At 36.4% G+C, this 21480-nt stretch overlaps 1 protein-coding gene across 3 annotated transcripts in view; it reads left to right on the forward strand.

Moving 5' to 3' along the window:
* Pcdh11x (protocadherin 11 X-linked) overlaps positions 1–5865 on the forward strand; it is a 497227-nt gene extending 491362 nt beyond the window's left edge. For all 3 annotated transcript variants that reach the window (XM_034485675.2, XM_076919132.1, XM_076919133.1), the window contains one exon: positions 970–5865. In XM_034485675.2, the coding sequence (XP_034341566.1) occupies positions 970–1619 (650 nt within the window). In that variant the 3' untranslated portion in view covers positions 1620–5865. The remainder of the gene's footprint in view (positions 1–969) is intronic.
* Positions 5866–21480: the final 15615 nt, after the last annotated feature.

Here is a 21480-nt window from a genome sequence, read left to right on the forward strand (position 1 = left end):
AAATATAACAAAGTGTAAGTTTACAAAGGCAGTATGCATATTGCATTCAGTACTATTTCAATAGAACTATTTTGAACTATAGCCAAATAGAAATTAATTATAAGCATTTTCTTTTGTATTTATTTATCTATTTATTTATTTACTTATTTACTTATTTTTATACTCCAGATTTTATTCCCCTCCCAGTCCACCCTGGAATGTTCCACATTCCACACCTCCTCCCAGTCTCCTGTCTCCACAATGATATCCCCATGCTCCTACCCCTCCCCACCCCACAAGACCTCTAAATTACCTGGGACCTCCAGTTTCTTGAGGGATAGGTACATCTTCTCCAACTGAACACATTTATTTTCTTTATATTTTATGAACATTCATTGTTATTTCTATATTTATATACAATAAAACTCATTCTGTATAGTTCCATACACTCTGAAAAATATTTCATGTATCTATTGTCAGCATAGTGATAACATCAGTAATAGAGTTTCGTTCTGCTGCCTCTGTTAGTCACAACTTCTTCAACTCCCAAGGGCTGGAAAGCATTGATCAGATTATCATCCCTACAATTTTAGCCTTTGCATAAGAATATGTAATTCAACCTACACATGTTATAGACTGCTAATTCCATCCTTTATTTTACCTTAAAATTCACTTATGTACTTTTATTCCTTTCCTATTGGGATTTCTCAGCCATTATGCATACAAATTGATAGTCAAAAAAGTAATCTGCAAATATGTTTATTTTGTTTCTTGTCTTTTCATTTCTTACAGTCCTTATCCCCATCGATTCATCCCCTCCCTGTTCTTTTTGTGACTTTAGGAATATTTCCTGATAATTGGACACTAGTTGTAAAACCACTGGAATTCTCTAATATATTTAAACAGACTGCCAACTTTTCAGTTAGACAGGGCTTATTTTATGTAGATGATCATAAAAATTGTTTTGTTTTGTTTTCTGTACCCTGACAGCTGCAGAAATAACAGTGCAGCCAACTGTCGAAGAGGCCTCTGACACCTGCACTCAAGAATGCCTCATCTTGGGCCACTCTGACTCCTGCTGGATGCCAGCTTCTCTGACCAAGCCTAGTCCTCCACAGATAAAGACCTCTGCTATATGCCACAGTCCACCCAGGACCTACTCTTCAATTCGTCGTCGCTTCAGCCCTCCAGTGACACAGACAGTCGCTATCTGTCACAGTCCCCCTGTGACACAGGCAATTGCACTGTGTCACAGCCCTCCACCAGTACAGGCTACTGTACTCCGCCATAGTCCACCACCAGCACAGGCCTCTGCAGTCTGCTACAGCCCAACTCTGGTACAGGCTGTGGTAATTCACCGCAGTCCTCCTCTGCCCCAGGCTGCCACACTCCATCGCACTCAGGCACAACCACCAATGGGCTTGCAGCAAGGATGGGTGCAGGGTGCTGGAGCAGATGAACTGCATCCTATTGATCAGGAAGTACAGGGTAGTACAAGAGCTCAGTTTTACACTATGGCTGAAAGAGATCACCCCGATGATGACTCAATTAAAGTCATTCCCTTGACCACCTTTACTTCAGGTAAACAGGCCAGATCCTCAAGAGGTGATTCTCCCATCATAGAGGAACATCCATTGTAAAGCCTATATGGATACATCACATCTTCAATAAGATGTTTATATACTCAAATATTAACATTCAATTTTAATGAATATTCCAAATCGGGAGGTTTGTAAATAACTATGTAAATAGAAACAGATACCAGGATAAGACTAGAGCTAGACCCTTAGTCAAAAGATGATAAAATAAATTCAAAATTTAATTTGGACTGTGAAATTTCAAAAGACATAAATAAAGACTTTATATTCCTATGTACAGAAAGGCTTATCATGAAAAAAGTTAATATGTAGTATATAATATTTCTGATGTACTCTGATGAATTTTTATTTTTTACCACCATGTGCAATATTACTGATTTCTTCTTGTCTGATTTTTGTGAATTCAGTATGTAGTTATTGGGAAATTGTTCAAGATCTGATTTTCCAAGTTTACGTTGAGTTTACAGCTTTGTCTTTAGGTTTTTGTAAATATTGTAAATTAGACGGCACAGTTCTATAGCCTTTTTGTTTGTCTTTGTTCTATTTATCTTAGTTGCCTTTAGTTTTTAATCGTCCATATTTCTACCTTTAAGAATGTACAGTAAGAGCTGTATATAAAATATTTTACAGTTTTTGTCTCTATCCCTGTTTTTTATGTTTTCTACCTTTATTTCAAGAATATATTGATATAATTGGTATATACACTTTTTTTTTCAAAAAGAACATATATAGACTGTACAGAACTAGGCTTCAACCTATTTCTCTACTCTTTAGTAGAGTTCGAGACACTGAAGTGCAATAGCTATGCCCAAATTAGGCAAGTATTAGCCAGAATGGGCCTGTGCTTTTTTTTTTATATTTATATATTTTTGTACTATAGTATAAAGTACATCAGAAATATTATTGTATATGTCATGGTAAGCCTGTATTCCAATACAAATTGGGAATTTATCTTCTGGAACTTGTATATAAAAGTCACATAGAAGTTGGACAATTTTAATGAATTATTAACATACAACTATTACTGCAAAGTACTATTTCTAAAGATGATTGGGATGATTTAAATATTGATTTAACAGCTCAATGGCTGTTAAAGGACTGAAAAATGCTCAGCAAAAAGAACAAACAAAATTGTACATAAAACCCCATACTAAAAATATAAGGCTAAGGGATTGTTTTTATCAATCTAGCTCAATTTACTGAATAAAACTACTGAAATAAAAAGATGAATGTCAGGAAAGATCTTTTCAACAGACTCAATTCTAAATCTACCAAATGTATTACAACACTGAATTTCTAGGAGATGTACAGAGGGAGAAATAAGGTTCATGACTGCTTCTTGGGGTAGATAAGCAATACCCCAATAACACACTGAACTACAAAATCTTACATATGACAAGAATACACTACAAGCAAAGGATACAGTAGTATCTGTCATAAATAACAGTTTCCATTTGTTGCCTACATATTCATTTCTGTTTTGTCTATTTAACTGGCCGTTATCTTTTGTGTGCACATTTCACAAATTTAGAGAAACACCACAAACTTAATTTACCCCCATAACAAAGTCAAGAAAATGTCTTGTTTCAGTATCATACTAAACCAAGAATTAATTACTGTTTGGGTTGGGGGGATCCAGAATATTTCGTGTTGATTAAATTAGATGTAGACTTTGTAATGTGTAACTTGAAGATATGTAATTTATGATTAAATTGTGTGTAAATGTTGTAATATAAACTGTGGTAAATGTATAATTTCATTAGTAACATTTTCCTATGAATGTTGATAATAGTTTTCTTTGTGTGCCCGGCAGGTTAAGTAGCGTTTTGAGAATATATTGTTGTTCCCCATGTGAAGCTGACTAGATTGTATATGATTTGGTGTATAGAATAACTTAACTTTTAACACCTAGAATCTGATTAGTGAAATTAGTATAATTGTTTTTCCTTCTTTGTGTTTGTTACTGGTTCCAGGGATTTGAGGCATGCTGGTTTTCCAGATGCACAAAACCCCCAAAAGATTGATGGTATTTGAAACATTATTGAAATAAGATCATGCATATGTATTGATATTGTTGTTATTATTGTTGTTAATAAAAATTCTAAACCTGGGGAAGATAAAGAAACCCAGAATGACAAAATCAGTGCTTCCAGTAGAGTTAGACTGCTGTTTTTCCTCTCAACATACACACAAAACAGAAAAAGGGAAAAAAAAAAAAACAAAATTGTGAAAGTGAGAACTTGTGTTAATTATTCATACATTTTCTTCTATAACTAGTATAGTTATATTCATACTCATATACAAACTTGAAAGGAGATTGAAATTGAGGATAAATTTTAAAATAAATAATGCATCAGAAACCTGAAAGCTTATTTTACTAATGTAAATCTGAAATCTGAAATTGAGATTTTCTTTTTTGATTATGAGACTTACTGAATTACTAGGGAAGCTCTTATATCCATATGTTTAACAATTTGTGAAGTATTTATACCTTTCCTAGAAATATAGGAATGAACAGATATGCTTTGTTGCCCTTTCTAAATCTGGTTTTATAATCAGACTTAGACGGTGTTTAGGAAATTAAATGACTGGGCACTCTTTTCTGGTTGTATACCAGAGAGATGTTGAATGGAAGCAGGCTAAGCAAAGCCAAAGAGGCAAGGGGTGTGAGCCCAGTTCTTCTCCCCTATGCATTCTCTTTCTCAGCTTCCACTAGGTATAGCCTTGGGAACCAGAAACTTCCATGGCTGTAGATTTGGTGAGATATTTCTCATCACATTATAAATTCTTTCTTTGAATGGAAGGACAGAGCAATAGGTTGACAAATCTCACAAGTGGTTCTTCTGAAAAGCAAAATGTCCTTCTAGAACTGAAAGATGTCCTAATTTACCATCAGCCAAAAAATGTTTCCCTCAGAAAAAGAGAAAGATTTGATTTTATTTGAACTTATACAGTAATATGTTATTTTCATGTTTGCCAGACTGGTTATTCTATATTGTGGCCATATTCTGTTAAAAGGTGACTATTAATTTTCTAGCTATAGCTTTAACATACACACTTGCAATTGTATTCAAACACTGTGTATCTCATGTGCTAAATACATATACATTCTTTTCTCAAACTTTCTCTCCAAGTTTTAACTAATACTGTGTCAGTGTATTAAAACTAACTTTTACATATGATACAAAGTAAACAATTTAGAGAATAAATTTTATGTAGTCTCATTTAGTAATTTAACATTTTATTTTTAGTTACACAAATCTGGTTAGAAAATATATTGTTAAATGATCAGTGCTATTGTGCAATGGTGACAGTATGAAGATCTTCTGCCTTCTCAAACTAATGTTTGTCACACACATTCATTAAAATGGTAAAATAGTAGACTAAATAGATCCAGGATTGGGCAGTCCTTAAAACACAATCATGTCATATACATGAAGATTACTTTTAGTCCTGAGTAAATTACATTTCATTTACCTCTAAGCATATTTAAAGTTTTCTTTAATATTTTATTAAGGCTTAATGTGGATATATCTAATATACATTTATAAAGCTATGATTTCCTTTATGTTCTTTTGATTTATGATTCATTATATTTACACTTTGTTTTATTTATTTTTTATAAGCCAAGCTTTAGTTACATTGAAGTGAAAATTATTCTCACAAATGTAGGGTACTATTTTTGGTATTTCCAAGTTGCCCAATTGGCCTGCATACTATGGGAGCAGAGGAAATCACTTTATACAGATAGAGATGTTTTTATAACATGTGCCAATTATCACACTATAGAATCATATACAGCAAACTTAATATATTCATCCACAGTAGCTTGCTTACAATAACTACCCATGTGCTTTCCATAAATATGAGTGTTATAAGCACTGCAAGATTACAATAGTAAGACTGGAGAAGAAAAGGCTGCTCATAAAAATGTGTGTGCACAAATTTAAAAAGAAGGCAATTGTCTTGTGATTGTATATGATAATTTTAAGAATAAAATTTGTGAAATTTATTCTGTCCCTGCTTAAAATATTTAAAAATTTTGAACTGTGTATTTATGTTTGTATTGGGGAAGACTCCTCCTCTGTGACATCATACAGCTTCTAAAAGTGGACAGTATCCCAAAGTATGGGATGCTTTGGAAGTGAAATATTGGAATGTTTTTTGGACCAGTATGGCAGTATGTAGTCCAGTGGCAATTGTGTATTAATTGTTCTATTTCAGGTTCTGTATTGCATGTTTTCTTATTCATAAATATAGATATTAATAAAGTAGTTATGAGAAATAATTATGTTTTATTTTGTGATTTTGTTATTCCAAAGTCAAAATCTGAACTGGCATACTTGCCTACTATATATGAGTCTTTGTGTTCAAATACCAGCAATACCAAAATAGTGACAATAATTTTTGTTTGGGTTTTTCTTTTATACTAAATTAGTTTTTAACTTTGCAGGTATGAAAATTAAATTGTAAAGTTGATGGTGATACATTTTAAGTTTTCTATGGCATATCAGGCTATATCATAGAAGTTTGATTGTTATTATTTGTACTAAGAACATTATACATGGGTGATTTCTACCCTGTATTTTTTTAATATTGAATTCTCTATCTTTTCCACTTCCTTTCATACAAATGAGCTCTTCTTTATCTTCACACACATGCACACACACACACATGCACACACATCATACTACCTGTTAGTATCTAGTGTTGCTCATAAGGATGATATGGGTTGGGCAGCCTGGGCTGTTCCCTGGAAAAAGACTGTTTTGTCTCCTCCTGAATCCATTATTGCCAGTAGTTCTTTATCTATGAGTAAGAACTTATGAGATTTATACATACTGGCATATCAGCTGGTGTTATCACTGTGCAACTCTTCTTTAGATGACAATAGAGGTGAGATTTACAGGGTCCATGATTCCTGTCAGATACTGAAGACACTATCTTACAACAGCTGCTCCTTTATTTAAATATTATTTTAATCAATTTTCATAATTATTAAACAATATTTTACTGCTTCCAAAAACATTTCTCCAGTAAAAAGAATAGATATAATTAGTAATCCAAATTATGTCAATTACATTATTTTATATAACAACCCTACAAAGAATCTGTATTCAACCATAAGTGATCCAGGTTAAAACATTTATCAAGAATATTGTTAGCATTTGGGAACAAAATGGCATCACTCTTGTTTTACTTTGAGTTTAGATTAATGGTAAGTACACCTATCTAGCTACACAGTATAAATAAATATGTATTATTGACATTTTTATTTGAGTTATAAAATAAAAACAACAATTATAGTCTAGCTTTTGGGGTTTTTTCTCACATATTTTGCATTACAAGGAAATTATTTTATTCATTTTAGCTAAGTAATAAAACAAGTCAAAGCCAACTGGGGGCTCTTCAAAGGGGCTGAAAAGCTGCTGATCTGTTGTCCTGGCTGCAGTATATCACCTAGGAAGACTTCAGACTGTTGGGTCTTTAGAGGATCAGTCAAGCTGTTGTCCAGTGTGAAGATGGTCTCAAGGTGGTCCTACAGACTATGGTTTCTGTTTCTCTGTGTAGATCGAATTCCTGGGAGGCTTTCGGTCAGTTGATTCATTTACCCTGCATGATACAGATCCCAGAGGAGGTCTTCAGACTCTGGTGTATGTTGACCACTTGTCCTGGGTACAGAGGAGATCCTGAGATGCCTACAAGCTGTGTTGCCTTCAGGGGAACAGAGAAGCTAGTAATCATTTGCTCAGTTGACCTATGTGCAGGAAATCTCCTGGGATGCATGAGGCTCTGGGATCAGTTGCCTGAATGATCTGAGTGCAGTGGAGCTTCTGGGATAGCTCAGGATATGGTGTTTTCCTGAGAGCAGACTAACCAGCAGTCTGCCCCAGCAGAAAGGACCAGGCCAAAGAGCAGTGATATTTGGAAGCAAGACTTTTGGTGGTAGTTGGGTCCCGAGTCCACTGGGTTCCCATTGGCAGCTTTCAAACTTCTCTGGAGGGTTCTTACCAACTGTTCTGAGTGCAGCACATTTTCTAAGATGGTTCAGGATATAGTATCTACAGGGGAACAAACCAGCTAGCAGTCTGCCTCAGCAGTAAGGACTGGGTAGAAAGGGAGTGGTATTTGGGGGGCAGAAGTTTTGGTGGGAGATGGCTCCCAGGTCCACTGTGCTCCCAGCAGCAGCTTTGGAACTTTAGAGGAGTGGGTTCTTACCAACTGCTCTGACTTCAGCATATTTTCTGGGATGGCTAAGGATACAATGTCTTCGGGATAGCAGAACAGCTAACAGTTTGCTAATGCAGAAATGACTGGGCAGAAGGGAGTGGTATTTGGGAGGCAGAAATTTTAGTGAGTGATGCATCCCAAGTCCACTGGGATCCCAGTGGAAACTTTCAGATTTCTTGAGGTGGGGTTCTTTCCAACTGGTCTGAATGCAGAGGATCATCTATGAGGGTTCAGGATATGGTGTCTTCATGGGAGCAGACCAGCAGAAAAGACCAGGAAGAGGGGAGTGGTATTGGGGTGAGGGTCAAGGTTTTTGTTGAAAATTTGGTCCTGAGTACGCTGGGCTTACAACAACAGCTCTGGAACTTTGGTGGGTTGAGTTCTTACCAACTGTTCTGAGTTCACTGGATCTTCTAGGATGGCTCAGGATATAATGTCTTCAGGGGACCAGACCAACTAGTAGTCTACTCCAGCAGAAAAGATGACGCAGAAGGGGAGTGGTATTTGGAGGGCAGGGCTGTTAGTGGGAGATGGGTCCCAAGTACACTGGGCTTCCAGTGTCATCTTTGGGACTTCTGTGGGTAGGTGGGTGGTTCTTAACAACTGCTCTGAGTCCAACAGAATTTCTGGGATGGCTCAGGGTATGCTATCTTCAGGGAAACATACTAGCTAGAATCTTCCCCAGCAGAAAAACCTGGCAGAAGTGGAGTGGTATTTTGGGGAAGGGGTTTTGGTGGTTGATGGGTCTTGAGTCCACTGAAGTCCCAGTGGCAGAACTGGGATGGGGGTTGGGGACTTTCTACCAAATGCTCTGAGTACAGCAGATTTTCTAGGAAGGCTCAGGATATAGATTCTTCAGGGGAGCAAACCAGCTATCAGTCTGCTCCAGCAGAAAAAAATCAGACCTAAGAGATGTGGTATTAGGGAGCAGCATTTTGGTTAAAGATTGGTCCCTAACCCATTGGGCTTACAGCAACAGTTCTGAAAATTCAGGGAGTGGGGTTCTTACCAACTGCTCTGAGGGCAGTGGATCCTCTAGGATGGCTCGGGATATGGTGTCTTCAGGAGAGCACACCAGCTAGCAGTCTGTTCCAGCAGAAAAGGCCAGGGGGAAGAGTAGTGGTATTTGGAGGACAGGAGTTTTGGTGAGAGATGAGTCCTGAGTCAACTGGGCTCCGAAGGGCAGGTTTCATACTTCAAGCAGGGTGGGGGTAGGGGAAGTGTTCTTACCAACTGCTCTAAGTGTAATGGATCTTCTAGGATGGACCAGAATATAGTGTCTTCAGGGATTCAGATAAACTAGCAGTGTGTACCAGCAGAAAGGACCAGACATAAGCTAGGGGTACAAGCGTTTTGGTTGGAGATTGGTCCCAAGTCCACTGGGCTTGCAACAGCATCTCTGAAAATTTGGGGCGGGGGAGGAGTTCTTGCCTACTGGCCTGAATGCAGTAGATCTTCTAGGACAGCTCAGAATATGGTATCTTCAGAAGAACAGACCAGCTAGAAGTCTACCCCAGCAGAAAGATTCTGGCAGAAGTGGAGTGGTATTTGGGGTACAGTTTTGTTGAGAGATAAGTCAGGAGCGACTTTGGGACTTCAGAGGGGTCGATTCTTACCAACTGCTCTGAGTGCAGCAGATCCTTTAGAATGGCTCCTGTAGACCAGGCCAGCTAGCAGTCTGCCCCAGCAGAAAGGCTGAGGTATTCTCAATTCACACCTTTACATTAGAAATTTTGTGACAATGACATTTTAAAAGAAAGCACACCAAAACAAATGCAAATTAATCATGAGACAATGGGTTGAGTATTTTATTTCTTTATTTTGGTTAAGAAATAATACTACAATTTAAACACAGGCCAAAAGAAATAATTAAATCCAATAATAAATAGTTAATAATTTTGTCTAAATTTTGTTTGTTAGGTGAGGTGAAAATCTATTTTTGATATCAATAGAAATAATTATTTGTAAAGAATACATGTGCAAAATTTGTTCTTCTATAGTAAAGGCCATAAAAATATTAACTTTTTCTATTATTTGACTCTTATCACTAAACTTCAATGAATTGCAAAATCTTTTCCATGATAGAAATATTAGGAAATTTGGAAATTTTGAAAGATGTTGCCTAAATAAAAGAATTTAGACTAAATGGAGCTTACTACCAAAAAGGACTATGAGTCTCTGAGCACATGCTCATATTACAAGAAATCTGCCTAATCACATCTTTATCTGAAGAAAGCAGAGAAAGACAACATAAAGTTGGTTTAAGGCTATGAATCCATACAACTCACTTCAAGTGAAAGACTTCTTCCAGCATGCCTGGACACTCTTAAAGTTCCTTGAGCTCCAGAAACAGCAAAATAAACTGGGAGCCTTGTCTCCAAACACATTAGCCCATGGGAGATACTGCTCATTTGACCTATCACATCTAACCATCTTAATATTAATATCATCTCATGATGCAAAATGTATTGACTTTACCTACAAAATCTCCCATTGTCATTAACAGTTCAAACATTCCAAATCTAAAGTCAATTCTGAAACTCAAAGAAATCTCTTAAATATAACTCACTTTAAATAAAACAAGAAAAAGAACCACTCCCTGAATGCACTTTTTAAAAAAAATGTTTCATGGCTCAAACATGAACAAAATATTTGGTTTACATCATAATGCTTTATTCACATGTACAGTTTGACCCAATGGCCTCTCAAGGCCTTCTTTTAGCAGATTTGTATCTCAAACACATTTCCTGGTTTCAGACACTATCTGAAACTAGGGAGAAAGAATCTATGTTTCATTTGGACTACACAGCTACGTTCAGCTTCCAGCTTGTGATGGACACTCTAGCAAGTGTCCATCTACTAACACAGTTTTTTTTTTCTCCTCTAAAATCATTAGTACTGGGGTTCCTCATTTTACCTTGTTCTCAGGAGTCCTGTCTTCCTAGATACTAATAGAAATGCCCATTTGAATGCTAGGACCGGGAGGCAGGAGTGGGTAGGTGGTTGGGGGAGTACCCTCATAGAAGCAGGGTAAAGAAGGATAAGATAGTGGGTTTGCAGAGAGAAAACCAAAAAAGGGGATAAAATTTGAAATGAAAATAAATAAAATATTCAACTAAAAACATTCACAGCACATAGAGTTTTCAGAGATGCTTAAGAAATACAGAAGGGAGTTTTAGTGTTGTACATATAGTAGTAGAAATAGTTATAAAGAAATTTGTTGATATTGAGAAGAGGCTAAAGTAAGAGCAGAATAAAAGTTTAATTTATTGTTTCTACTGCTGTGGGCTCTGAAAAAGGAAAACATGTTCAAAGGCTTAAAAAAAACAACAAACAAATAAATAAACCAACAAAAGAGAAATGCCCATTGAGCTCTGACTTTATGTTTCAAAATCTTCCAAACTCTATCTAAAATAAACATGATGTAGTTACTTACAGAAAAAAAAAACTATTTCTTCTGTTATCCAATTCTATCCTATTTTTCTTTCTGTGTCTGTGATAAAACCAATATTACTGAAATAAACTATAGAATACAGACTTTATTTTCATGTGTAGTTTCAGAGTGAATGAGGCCCTAATGGCTGGAACAGTATGTTATAGATGAAACCCAAGGAAAGTGGTTGGACACATTCATACAGATGAAGTAGAGAGAATTAGCAGAATGTAGGACATCATAAAGTATCAAAGATCACCTCAAGTAATATACTTGTGCTAGAAAGGTCTTATTTTTTAAATAGTATCTAATCTTTCCAAACTGAACCACCAGATAATGACCAAGTGTTCAAGTACATAAACCCAGGGGTAGTTGGTAGTTCCTGTTCAAACCAATTCAGGGAGCCAAAGAAGGGAACTGAAATTGTGTGTTGGTTTAATTTCAATGCATTAATATGGGTTGCCTACAGTGAAGAATTCCTATTCAACTGCATATTTTAGGTATAATCATTTTGCACTCTATTTTAATAAGTATTCAACCCCTCTTCTAGAACACCACCCAACAGAGGTAGTAGAAGAGAAAAGTTATTAGGATACAGGGGAAGTAGACTTGTTTAGAATTAGTTCTTCAAGGTTAAACTCAAACTTTTGTGTTAAGAGTTCATTCCTGTAGCAAACACCAAATATGAATCAACAGGTATAGTAAAGCTTTCTTGGCAGGCAGGCACAACACACAAAGCCTTAACTTCAGCTCAGTCCTTTCAGCAAGCAGACACCAAGAATGAACCAGCAGCTATAGTTCAATCCTGAAGAAATCACAAGGCTCTCCAACTGGCCTGAGGTGAGGTCACAGAAGCTGCAAGAATCCACAGAAACTTTACAAGTTCATTGGTCAGCTTCTCTCAATGACAGCATTACCGCAGTGAGGCTCAATAACATCATGTAAGGTCAACCAATACATTAGGGAAGAACGGAAAGGCAGAGCAAACCAAAGCAATGCTCCTCTCCCACTGCAATGGGGTCATATGTATATTCCTTCATCACACATGTGTTCACTATAACAAATCATCCTTTCACTTGTGCCTGCTAAAAAGACATTCTATTATGTCATGTGTCTTCTTTAGCAATACATATTTCACTTCTGTGTGCAAGCAAAATATGATTTTGTAAAATAATGTTTATAAATTTTATAAACAAACCAGAAGTTTCTACTTCAAATTCCCCTTTCTGTTTAAGAATTTTCATTTTCTCCAAAATTAGCAACCTACCCACAATTTTACAATTGTAAAAACCATCACATTTTAATAAATGACTTATATACAATATAGTCAAACAATAGTCTAACAAAATAACCTTAAATTTCTATCCATATACAATAATTAAAACAAAAACACTTAAATTTTCTTTCAGTATGTAATAACTAAACAAAAAACCTTAAATTTCTATTAATATACAATAATTCAAACAAAATGACCTGATCATAATGAATAACCTTCCATTCTAGATAATAACAATTATAGCACATCAAATGACCTAACCTATGCACCCCAACTTAAGGGACCAAGACAACAGTCTTTGAAAATTACTTCCTGCTAAATTGTGGTAAGGAATTCCTGTATTGGCCCCAAGGGGGAAAACTGGGTAGTTTGAAAAGAGCTAGTTATAAGTTGTAGCATTTGTTACCCAGTCTCTGTGTTCATCCAGTCTCTGTATTGTGTGTCTAGTCTCTGCATTTTCCAGTCTTTGTGTGATCAATAATTAGGGCTATCCCTTTTGAAGTTGATTTGCATGCATATTTTGGAGAAAACAGTAACTGAGACAGTCTGTGAATCACTGGGCTATATGTGTTATGAAAACAATCATGTCTCAACTGATAAGAGGTTTTCTCTGGTCAAATCTAATTGTTCTAAGTTTTTGTTGGTAACCAATTCTTTTTCATTTCCTGTATGTATGTCAGGGTTCTCTGGCATCACAGAACATATGGCATGTCTTTCTATATTAAGTGAATTTATTATGATGATTTAGAGTCTGTAGTCCAACTTCCCAACAATGGTCAGCTGTGAATTGGAAGTCCATAAATTTAGTAGTTGCTCAGCCCCACAAGGCTAGTTGTTTCAGCTGGTCTTCTGTAGAAGTAGATACTAACAGATATGTTGGCGAGTAAATGCAAGTGGTTAAGAAGAACAAATTTTCTTAGTCCAATGTCCTTCTGTAGGTCTACAGCAGAAAGTATGGCCCAGATTAAAGGTATGTACCACCACTCCTGGACCTGGGACTTATTTTGTCCCACCCAGGCTGACCTTGAACTCAGAGATCTCCTTGCCTTAGTGTTCTGAGATTAAAGGTGCCTACTACCTTGTCTGGGCCAAAGCTTTTCATAGCAACTATGCCTCAAGGTCTCCATACCAAGATCCAGGTCAGAAATTTGTCTCTTCCAGCCTCAAGATCTGGATTGTAGATGAGCCCTCCAATTCTGGATTGTAGTTCATTTCAGATTTAGTCAAATTGACAACCAGTAATAACCATTCCACTGTAAATACATAAGCATAACCATGTCTCCATTTTAAAACTATTACAGGTTTTAATTCTAATTTCAACACATCCTTACAGTATATTGGTTGCCCCAGTTCCTCAGTTGTTTTTTTTTGTTTTGTTTTGTTTTGTTTTTGTTTTTTAAAAACACAGTGTCTTTCAGCTGCTGTTGTTCTTTTTTCACCAAAATTACTTGAAAATTGAGAGTTAATACCACATTATTTAGTCTATCCCTGGTGTATCTTGCTCTTCCTTTTTGTTTAAAATGCATCTCTTTTAAGATACAATTGGCTCCTTGTATAACTGTTTGTCTGGTTTTTTGACCATGAACATAGCTTGCAATTCTCTATTACTCATTTCAATACCTTCCCCAGGAGTAACTACTATATCACCTCCGGTTTCCTTATTTGCTGTCCCCCAAATTGCAGGAATATTAATTAGAGTATTGTAAAAGATTCCTTTTCCATAAATATATGGGTATGTTGGCCAAAAAATGGTCTCAACTTCCGTCTTTGTCCTTCTGGTCCCATACAGGTAACCCACTAAACACTTTGTCTTATTCATGATAATTTACCAATTTCTATAAATTGTGCATAAACATTCTGAAGTGGCCAATCTGGATTCCAAGATATTTGGGAAAGTATACTAACATCAGCTCCTGTATCCACCTACCCTTCAATGCCCACATTATTTACTTGTACCACTAATTTAGGTCTGTGATTATTTACCATTGTTTACCATAACACGTTTTCCAATGCTCCCAAAAGCCTATGTTTTTTCAAATGGAGTTGCAAAGAAACAACAATAATTAAATAATTCTATTCCCTGCTTCAATTTGCATCTCCTGCTACACTACCTTGAAAACTTTTGTGGCTAGTAGCAACCAGAACCTGCTTATGCTCTTCTATGGTTACCATCTTCTCTAGAGTTAATGTACCTGTAATTTTGAGCTCTGAAACTTTTAACCTTATAATTTCCTTGGAAATGACCAAATTAATCACAATTAAAACATCAAGCATTTTGGTTCCTGATATTTCTAGCTACAATTTTCCCTATGATATTTGCATTATACTCCTGAGAACCAATACAAATTGTTTCCTTTATCCATTCTTCTATATGTGCTTCACATGCTTTTGATGGTCTGATTGCTTTCTTATATTTGGTGTTTGCATTCACAAAGGCCAGTATTTCTATCAATGACTGTCTGGTTTCAGAGTCTAATATGGCTCTATTCATAGCTGAATCCATCCTTTGTAAAATTTCTGTAAGGGCTTCTCAAGAGCCCTGCATTAGTAAATGGGGTGGACTTATTTCCCAGACTTCTCAACAATACCCCATGCTCATAAAGCTGCAACATGACATTGTTCAATTTCATCATCATCAGATCTGATTTGTACTTGTAAATCACCATAACGCCCTTCATCAAGCATCTAGTCTTTAATAGTGTTTATCTCTCCAATTCCTTCCTCCACTACATTTCATTGTTTTATTTTTGAGGCTTCAGGCCTTCACCACCAGCAAGATAACCATTTTAATTGTTGACAAGTTTCCAGAACATCTGATACCAATCCCTTCCAGTCTTATAAAATCACCCTATGCTGTGTGGTCCAGTTATTTAGCACTTCTTTAACTTAATAAACATGTAGGTCATTCAATAAAATGGCCTCTTTAAAATTCTTTAAATTCTTTTATTGGTTGCCAGGACAATGCATTATAAGAAAGAATATCATCAGTAGCAGGCATATGCTGCACAAAGACTGGGAAGGCTGAAGGTTTCTGTGTAGGCCCAAACAAATCATCTGGTGGTTCACTTAGTTGTATATTAGCCCTTTGTACCTGTGCCACCTCCTCCTCTTGCCAGCCCCTTGTATCACTCAGGTGCTTTGGGTACCTGGCAGTGAAAGTACCTGGAACAGGGCAGGGTGACCCTTTAACTTCCAGCCTATTTTGTTTTCCTTTTTCATTGTTCAGTATATTCCAGGTCTCATTTACCAAGCCTGAACTCTGCTGTTCTCCCCCTGGCTCTTTTTGTTTTCCAAGAATTTCTACCTCTAGTTGAAAACTCTCTGTGTTCATAACCAAATCTGCAATCCTTTCTGCAATCCTTTCTAACACAAGTGAATTGACTGAACCTTCTGAAATTGCTGTCCCCACAATCTTTTGAAAATTGGTATATATGAAGACTATGAGGCAAAACCAGAAAAGTCCTTCTGGGAACACAGTAGGAGACCACCCAGCAGCAGTGCTGCTACTTTGCAAATCACCTTAAGCAATATTGCTAACCCTCATAATCTGCTGTTTCCTTTACCACATTACACGTTACTCATTATGCCTAAGCCAAGTTTGGCACTGCCTGTAGGCATAAAATTTTTTGCAGCTTATTTTAATAAGGGTTCAAACTTTTCACTTTCCCACCACCAACCAAAGGTAGTAGAAAATAAAATTTATTAGGATGTAGGGAAAGTGGACCTGTTTAGCAATAATTCTTTGGAGGTGATCTCAATTTTCTCTGTCAGCAGTTCAACCCTGTAGCAAACACCTAATATGAATCAGCAGCTACATTCCAGTCCGCTTGGTAGGCAGATACCATACATGAATGAGCAGCTGTAGTTCAATCCTGAAGAAACTGCAAAGCTCACCAATTAGAACAAGGTGAGGCTGCAAAAGCTGTAAGAAGCCACAGAAACTTCGTGAGATTTTGGTTTCTCTCAGTGGCAATGTTACTACAGTAAGTCAAAACAAACATGAATGTTGTTAGAGAAGAATCGTGAGACAGAGCAAACAAAACCAATGCCCTTCTCCCCCTTTCTGTGGGGTCATATTTATACTCCTTTGTTGTAGTAATTATTTAAAAACAGTCGCCAGTCTGGCCGACTAAGCTTCAGCATCTCTGCCTAGCTCAGCCACCATGTTGCCTGGCCAGAAGCCACGTTCACGCTGCAGCTAGAAACAGCTTAGCCAGAAACACCAGCCCTGCAACCCATGAGATGCCAGTGTGGGAGATGGCTCTGCCAATCTTTCATGCTGTTTCTGCAAGGCTGGGCATTGCTCAGATCATCCCGCCATCCACATGTGCCTGGAATAAAAATGAGACTTTAATGTTTAGATTATCCAAAAGGCATTATATACTTGGTAATGATCAATAACACGATGCCCATATAATCAGAGGTGTAACCCAATAGTTAACCTAAATATACCAAATACCTTTGACAAGCAAACATCAGCTTCCATGTCCCCCTCTCTCATTCTCAGTCTCACCCTTATAGCTCCTCCTCTTCCTTCTTCTCCTCTCTTACACCTCCTCTTCCTCTCCTTACTCCCCCCACTTTAACTCCTCCCACACTCCATCACATGTGTTTGCTATAGCAATATACACTTTCCCTTGTGTCTGCTTCAGGAAAACCCTTTTTTCATGTGTCTGCTTTAATATATATATATATGTTTGTGTGTGTGTGTGTGTGTGTGTATGTGTGTGTGTGTGTGTGTGTGAAATAAATAGTAGAAGGGCAGTATAATGTGAGGGCAAAAGTGAAATATTTAAATTTTAATTTAAAAAAATACAAAGATATTTTTAAAGAATTTAAGAGAAAAAATCCATACTGATCAGTTTTAAAGAAGATGTGTGTGAGTGTATGTGTTTGTGTGTGTGTGAGAGCAGATTTCCTTCCAAATTCAACACCTATATTAAGCTCTATTTTAATTTTCTACCTGTTAATGTACTATTCAAATATTTCAATTTAGTCTTTAAAAGCATAAGAGTCACATGATTAAATAATCTGTGGAGTTTGAATTGGAATGACTGCAATAAACTCATATGTGAATGCTTAGTTTGACTAACTGTTTTGTGGGATTAAGAGATGCATTTTTATTGGAAAAGGTATGTCAGCTGGAGTGAGTTTTGAAGTTTCAAAAACCCATGCTGGGACCATTTTTTTTTTTTGGTCTCTGCTTCTAACTTGTGAATCAGATATCAGATCTCAGCTATTGTTCCAGCACCATGTCTGCCTGCCTACAAGTCACAATACTCCAAATAATGCTGATAATGGACCATGCCATGAAATTGTAAACAAAGTGCCATTTAGATACTTCTATAAGCTGACTTTTCCATGGTGTTTTATTATGGCCATAGAACAGTATCTAAGACAATAGTTTTCCTTTCCCTCCTCTTTCCTCTGTGTCCTCTTCCAAGAAAACTGTAGGTGACCATATCTGCATTAACAAGGGACAGACAGTAGGCAGTCCAGGGCACAGACAGCAGAGAATCTGCATAAATACATATATATTTCCTTTGTAAATATATCTAGGCCAAAATTTAGCAATTATCAAGCCTACTGAAGTATTGCCCTAGCCAATGTTTTGATTCTGAGGGAAGCATGATGTTGCAAATTTAAAATTCTGTTTCAAGTATCACTCTCTGACTACTTTCTTAGACTCTAGAACTATAAAAATTCCAAAACATACCTCAGTTCTTCAACTCAAAACTAGGTCACTATAGGTAAACCTTTAATGTTGGACAACTCATAGTCTCAAAGATGTGAGAAGAATGACCATCTGCCCAAGTCATCATGGTCAAATTAATTTTAAAAAGCAATTTATTAAAGGAAGCTCATTTTTTTTACTCATGTGTATGGGTTGCCTCCCCCTAAGGAGTTTGTGAAAAAGAGCAGTACCGCATGTAAAGAAGACAAGATTTTTATCATAATCAGGTAGCTATAACAACCTTTTGAAATGAAAGCTAGAATTGCAAGATAATTATAACAAATTTTTGAATGAAAGACATGTTTACTACTTCCTGAAACAGGCAATACAGAACCATTTCTATTAACATTTATGTGTGGGCATAGCTCCATCTTTGAGAAATACAGATTTAATCATAAACAGGAATGAAACTAGTTTGTCCTTATTTAAGATGGCTTTTAAGCCTAAGATTGAGGCAGGCTAATTCATGAGAAGTACTGAAAAAAGGACAGGAAGGTGGAAAAATTGTCAGAATTATGATCGTATGATATGATCTTTCTGCTGGAGGAACAGCAACATCTCAGAAGCTCGGAATATTTAGTACATAGAGTTGAACAAAAAAATACAGGATAATGCATAGAACTGAAAAATTAGGCATGGTTTACATTATAAATTTTGATTTATTAGGCAAATTTGGCTAATCTTAGCAGGATCTATCTCTGTATGGTACCAGTGTATATGTCTTAAACACCTAGGGGAAAAAACTGCAGTGGAAATCATCTGACTACACTGTCAACATTCCTATTTGCTACTCTAAAGAAGGCTATGGATTCCTTCTGAGGCTGACAAAATGGGGTTTAGACATGGGAATGCCAAGCATTGATTTACTTAAAATTTTATTCACTCACAGCTTTCTCTGCTTACCACAATATTTATCCTCATGTGACAGAATATATATAAAGACTTGCCCAAGCATTATGGGGAGTACACCAGAGATGACCAATTAGACACAGTTTATAGCCAATTGTAAAATATTTATTCCAGCTAGCTGGGACTACACAGAAGTATTTTGGGACACAGGTGTATTACCAAGTTTCAAAGCATAGGGTTGTTGAAGTTAAAATAACATGTACTGGTATCTTGCTTTATAGCTGAAAGGGAGATTCATAGAAGCAAGCAGTTTAACAGAAGCTAAGACAAGCAGTTATCTGGAGGATGTTCTGTAAAAGAAGGCAGTTTATTAGAAGCTACGATAAGTAGTTATTGGAAGAGGTTCCAAAAAAGCAGGCTGTTTAGAGGAATCCACACAGGCAAGCAGTTTAACAGAAGCTGAAAGAGGTTCCAAAAAGGCGAGCTGTTTAACAGACACTAAAATAATGTAGCTGGGTCACCTAGACCTAGAATAGAATTTCATAATTTTCCATGAAATTTTCTATCATATCCTATATAAACAGAAATTAGTTCAGCAAGAATATAAGATGGAAGAACTGACTTGAACTGTCACATCAATTTCTTTAATAACACTAAATTTGTTTGTAAATAGAGTACTTTTATGACATAATTAACTTAAAGTCTCTTAATATCAAGTTGTTACTAAGACTTCAACCTAATCACTTTGTGTGATGTAAACTTTCAGAGAATAGAATTCTGATGCTTCTCTTTCCCCCACCTTCACTTCTTATGCAAAACACATGAATTGTCTATCAATATCGTTAACTATTTTATTATCTTTCAGTATAGCTTCAAAAACTAAGTTCCAGAAGTCTATCTTTAATATATAAAGCAGATACAGGTAAAATTCAAATAAAATTAACTTATTTTAAATTAACTTAAATTAACTTATCCTTTTATAAATTAGATTCTGACAAGTTTCCCCTCCCTCCTATTCTTTTAGGTGCTGCCCCCCTCTTCTTTCTTCATGCACTTCTTCATTTGACTTCAGAAATGGCCAGACCTTCAAGGGATACAAACCAAACATGGCTTATCTAGTTGAAGTAAGGCTAAGGTAATTCTCCTTATATTTAGGCAGGATAAGATAACCTTTAGTAGAAAAACTAAAGTCCCCAAAGCAGGAAAAATAGTCAGAGGCAGTATGAACTCATACTATTAAAAGTCCCATAAGATGAAGCTACACAACTGTAACTTATATGTAGACAGCATAGGTCAGACCCATATGGCTTCCTGGTTGTCAATTCACTATGAACCCAGGTTAGTTGATTCAGTGGGTTTAATTGGGATGTCCTAACTCTTCTGGCTCATACAATTCTCCTTCTACTTCTAGAATATTTACATAGTTCCAACCTAATAATTTGTTGTGAGTTTCTGCATTTTTTCCATTAGTTGTTGTGTTCTATGTATATCTTGCATAGTATGCCTCTGTCAAAGTAGGTTTGGTGAAGATCTTTCCAATTCTGTAGGCTGCTGTTCTCTACTATTGATGGTGTCCTTTGACATATAGAAGCTTGTAAGTTTCATGAACTTTAATTCATTAATTGTTGATATTAGTGTGTGTGGTATTGGTATTCTGTTCAGAAAGATGTCTCCAGTGTCAATGCAGTCAAGCCAATAGCTCACTTTCTCTTTTATCAGAGTCAATGTTTATGAGTTTATGTAGAGGACTTTGATCCACATGTACTTTAGTTTTATGCAGGACAATAGATATAGATCTATTTGCATTCTGCTACATGTGGACATCCAGTTAGACCAGCAGCATTTGTTGTAGATGCTTTTGTTCATTGTATGTTTCTGACTTCTTTATCAAAAATCAGGGATCCAAAGGCATATGAGTTTATATCAGTTACTTCAATTCAGATAATCAACCACTTTGGAAGTCAGTCTGGCGGTTCCTCAGAAAATTGGTTATAGCACTACCTGAGGACCCATCTATACCACTCCTGGGCATATACCCAGAAAATGCCCCAACAAATAACAAAGACATATGCTCCACTATGTTCATAGCAGCCTTATTTATAATAGCCAGAAGCTGGAAAGAACCCAGATGCCCTTCAACAGAGGAATGGATACAAAAAATGTGGTACATTTACACAATGGAATATTACTCAGCTATTAAAAATAATGAATTTGGGAAATTCTTAGGTAAATGGATGGAACTAGAAAATATCATCCTGAGTGAGGTAACCCAATCACAAAAGAACACACATGGTATTTACTCACTGATAAGCGGAGATTAGCCCAAAAAAAATTTGAAACAACAAAGATTCAACTACCAGACGACATGAAACTCATGAAG

This window comes from Arvicanthis niloticus, chromosome X (assembly GCF_011762505.2).
Source record: "Arvicanthis niloticus isolate mArvNil1 chromosome X, mArvNil1.pat.X, whole genome shotgun sequence".
Lineage (NCBI taxonomy): Eukaryota > Metazoa > Chordata > Mammalia > Rodentia > Muridae > Arvicanthis > Arvicanthis niloticus.